The sequence below is a fragment of the Trichoplusia ni genome, chromosome 11 (assembly GCF_003590095.1).
Source record: "Trichoplusia ni isolate ovarian cell line Hi5 chromosome 11, tn1, whole genome shotgun sequence".
In the NCBI taxonomy this organism is placed as follows: Eukaryota; Metazoa; Arthropoda; class Insecta; order Lepidoptera; family Noctuidae; genus Trichoplusia; species Trichoplusia ni.
This window is the reverse complement of record NC_039488.1, coordinates 4986927-4990827: the sequence shown is the minus strand read 5'-3', so window position 1 is coordinate 4990827 and position 3901 is coordinate 4986927. Positions and strand designations below refer to the sequence as shown.

Below are 3901 nucleotides of genomic sequence, written 5' to 3'. Positions count from 1 at the left end.
ATCCTGTGAACTTTTATATTATTATATTAATGATTATTTACAACGTTTACTTACTGGATCTAATTTAACTTTTCAGTGCCTATTTTCGGGTACTGTATTTAAATAACTCGATAAATTATGGATAGAGCTTTTAAAAATCGTGTTATAATTACTATGCTACAATTAAATTGAGGTAAAGTATAAAGTAATTTCGTTATATGTCATGAAACTTACGACAACGTAATTAAGGTTATAAGTGGAAATCGAAACAACAAAATTAGAAAATCACCACCAAAACAAAACAACCATTTGTGTTTTAATACAATTTTATTTATAGTTATAAATAAATATATAAATACCAGCTTCAGTCCCTTCAATAGGCGATCCGGAATAGGCTTCAGTAGTAATGGTGGGGCACAATATGGTGAGTGCTGTGCTTCAGGGTGGAGTGGAAACTGGAAAAAACAGATAGGTCAGTACAGTGATAACGCCAAGGATTTTCCAATTATTATACTAACTAGTAGAGTGGTTGGCATTATTGTAAAAAAAAATAAAAAAAAACTTGAAACACGTGCTGTATGTGTATCTAGTCCCTATTTTATCTGTACATCCTTGGATCATTCAATACAGCCTCAACGATATTCTACTGGACTTCGATCTCTGCCGATTCACGCCTTACTACTTTTAAGTACTGTTAATCCTGTTACTGGATAACTGTTAATCCAAGGCTTTCTATGCAAAATCTGAGATTAACTTTAACTATCAGTAGTTGATCAGATAAGTTGCTGATTGCTGGAGTGACAAAAGTCTCCGCTATCTGCACTTTTGAGGGCTTAAACGATGATGACGATGAAGTTTAAACGTTGCTTCAATTGATGTGACAAAGTGCTGGTCTAGCTGTCCTATTTCAAAGTACCAAATATCTTATAAGTACGACTTACCCGGTGTGGTCATCGCCGTGGTAGTCAACATGCCTGACGGAGCCGTCGGGCTGGTGCAGGGAGTAGCTGCCCTTCACCACGTCACCGTCGCGGTGCTCGTGCTGCGACTTGATGTCGCCGGTGTGCGAGTCCTCCACTTCATATCCGAACTCGTATTTAGGATATGTCTGGAGAGAAAGGCGAAGTTTCATGAATTTTTAGGAAGACTGGAAGAAATTCTGTCTTTAGCTTTGGGATTTTGGGTTAGTGACAGAATTACATATTGGACCGATTTAATAAACGGATTTTGTAACTGTCAGGCTTGATCGATATGTTTAATATAAAGTCAAGAATTAAAAAAAGAACTTGGCATAAATAAAAAGCGATAAATTCTTCGAAATAGAAATATGCCTACAATATGAATTCTCCAATTTTAGGCATGCCCAAAATGTGAACATTTTTTTATGGTATCAGTTTCAAGTTCATCACAACTTAATACTTACGTAGTAATCATGATGACCGTATCCATGGTGCACGGGCTCATGATGACCGTCATGACGGTAGATGTACTGCGAGGAGTGGCCATAAGCGGAGACAGCGGCGATGGCCAGGGATAGCACACATACAACCTGGAAACAAACAAAAGAAGTTTTATATCAAGATGAATATGCTTAGGTCACCACGCCAAAGCCACTGTGTGCGACTTGTTACCTGAGATCTATTTGTATGTCATGCTTGTAAAAAACCCCGCGATACAAAGACTCGATTCCTTAGTGCCGTAGTCGTTAAAAAAATGGAAAATAACATAAAAAAATCCCCTTTCTTTTTAAAAATTACCCTTTTTCTGTTTTGTCTTTATCTTTTTGAAGGCTTAAAATAATCAAGACAAAAATATTTCTTCAGTCGAAACTCAGGCAATCCGGTACACAGCTGGAGATTTTACCGCAGTATACAATCAACCAATACGAAACCAAACAAATTCGTAACACATTCGATTTCAATAACTATAGCTATCAATTAGTACTAAATATAATCCAATATAATTCGAAGGTACAATAAACGAGATAGTCACTAACACAAAATCAATAACTAATAGACAACTTTATTACCTTAACGAACATTTTGATTTAGTTGGTTGTTTTGTTGGAAAGTCTGGAACTGACTGATACATAACACTAGAACTTCGCATCTTATATACTGTATAAGATAATATAATCAAGGTAATATTGGTTTCACCGAATAAAATTCCTCGTTAAATTGTTCACGAGACATAGTTACGCATTGTCACTTATTGCGTAAAGATAATAACTGCACAGTTCAGTTTCTCGCGTGCAAAGGTCGTTGGTAGATTTATGGAGCACGTTCAGTTGTTTTTAATTTGTTAATTGTTAGATCATTCTTGTAACCGATGATGCTATTAAGATCTTTAAAGAGTCACTTTATTATTTGTATAAGCGTTGCATCTTAGCCGAAAACAATTAACAAAAAAAATGACAAATCCTACTAATATTATGCACGCGAAAGTTTGTATTCATATTTGTTCCTCTTTTGTGCAAAACTAATAAACAGATTTAGATGAAACTTGGTACACAGATAGTTTATAACCAGGATTAACACATAGGATAGTTTGTGATAAATTTTATCAGCTATTACAATAAATCAGTTTTTAGGAGTTTTGGGAGCGCGATTGTACTAGTTTCAAACCAAGCCGGCGGGGCATCGTGGCCTAGTGTAGTAATCAGGCGATCCCAGTAAACCTTTAGTTAATTTTGGAATAAAATATATAAAATACACTGTATTTTCTTACATAAATGATTTCAGTAAAAACTAGTAAAGAGCCGAAACACGGGCGCCTGAAATTCCTAGACATTGATTACTTGTAATTTGCTGATAAAATTTTATTAACCTTTTTTGTTTTTACATATTTTTTGGGTATTCTAGTTATTTCTGTACCGCTTTTAGATAAATTACTTTACTATATTATATTCTTAGTCGGTGCTTTTTAAGAACAGGAGGATCTGAAATTCGATACTCAAGACGGGCTCTTAATATCTAAAACTAGGATTCATTCAGTAACCTGGTATTTATATCTCCGTTTAAGAATTGTTTTGTTTCATAACTTTCTTGCTGTTTAAGAGTAGTTGTTTCATAAATTACAATAAACGCTTACAGAAATACCAAAGCTCAACTGAACAGCAGAAATGTCATTAATAATAGCAAAAATAGACGGGCCGTAGGTACGAGTTATAATCCATTATGTGCACATGTACTACAAACTAAAACAGTGGACTTTGAATAATTAGTTTGATGTTTTAAACTCACTGGTGACTTCTTTGAGGGGACTTTTTTAGACAGTAGAATTAAATATATAACGGCTGTGGATTTCCTTTGAGGAAGTCCCCGGCGCCGACGGGTGAACTTTTGGGACTGACTACTAAACTACGCTTGACGACCTAAAGCTAGCACAGAATATAAAAAAATCTCTTATTTATGTGGAATATTAAATAAAAATCCATTAATCAAAATAAAAATGCCGTTTCAAATAAAATCGCAGCTAAATTCATTGTAAAAAGCGTTGAAAACGGGATACATGCTCCCATATTCTCACAGCCTACTATGAAACGAATGACATTAAGAATGCAAACCTCGCTGACGGCAGAGCGGGAAATCGCCAAATGTTCTCGTATTCCAGTATTTTTACCATTATTTTCACCTCGCATTTTCCCTACATTCTTCTTTGTAACTGCCGCAGTCATTTAATGACAGCGAATTCATGGCGAGCGTTAATCAGGGGTTACATTTTTTGGAGAAAACTTGGAAATGCGCAATCGTCCTAATGTTTAAGTAATTCGTGCTAAACTGGTTTCTATCTTTAACTTATTTTTGTTCTATAGGAAGGTACAATTTAGTTCTCTTGATGCTCACGACTCTTTCCATGATGTCTTTATGTCTATTAGGAGGCCTACCACAACATCTTGAAGTAATATTATTGTAATTGCAGA

General features: G+C 35.1%; 1 protein-coding gene across 1 annotated transcript; it reads right to left on the bottom strand.

Moving 5' to 3' along the window:
• Positions 1-287: 287 nt before the first annotated feature.
• Positions 288-2097, bottom strand: LOC113498937 (cuticle protein 8-like). Its single transcript, XM_026879202.1, has 4 exons — positions 2009-2097; positions 1403-1528; positions 921-1087; positions 288-434 (listed from the first exon to the last, which is right to left on the bottom strand). Exons 1-4 carry the CDS (start codon positions 2018-2020, stop codon positions 377-379), a joined length of 363 nt encoding a protein of 120 aa, XP_026735003.1. The 5' UTR covers positions 2021-2097; the 3' UTR covers positions 288-376.
• Positions 2098-3901: the final 1804 nt, after the last annotated feature.

Coding starts and splice junctions, on each gene's coding strand:
- LOC113498937 (XM_026879202.1), bottom strand. Junction 1,088..1,402: donor ACGGTCATCATGATTACTAC/GTAAGTATTAAG, acceptor CTTTCTCTCCAG/ACATATCCTAAATACGAGTT. Junction 435..920: donor CACGGCGATGACCACACCGG/GTAAGTCGTACT, acceptor TGTTTTTTCCAG/TTTCCACTCCACCCTGAAGC.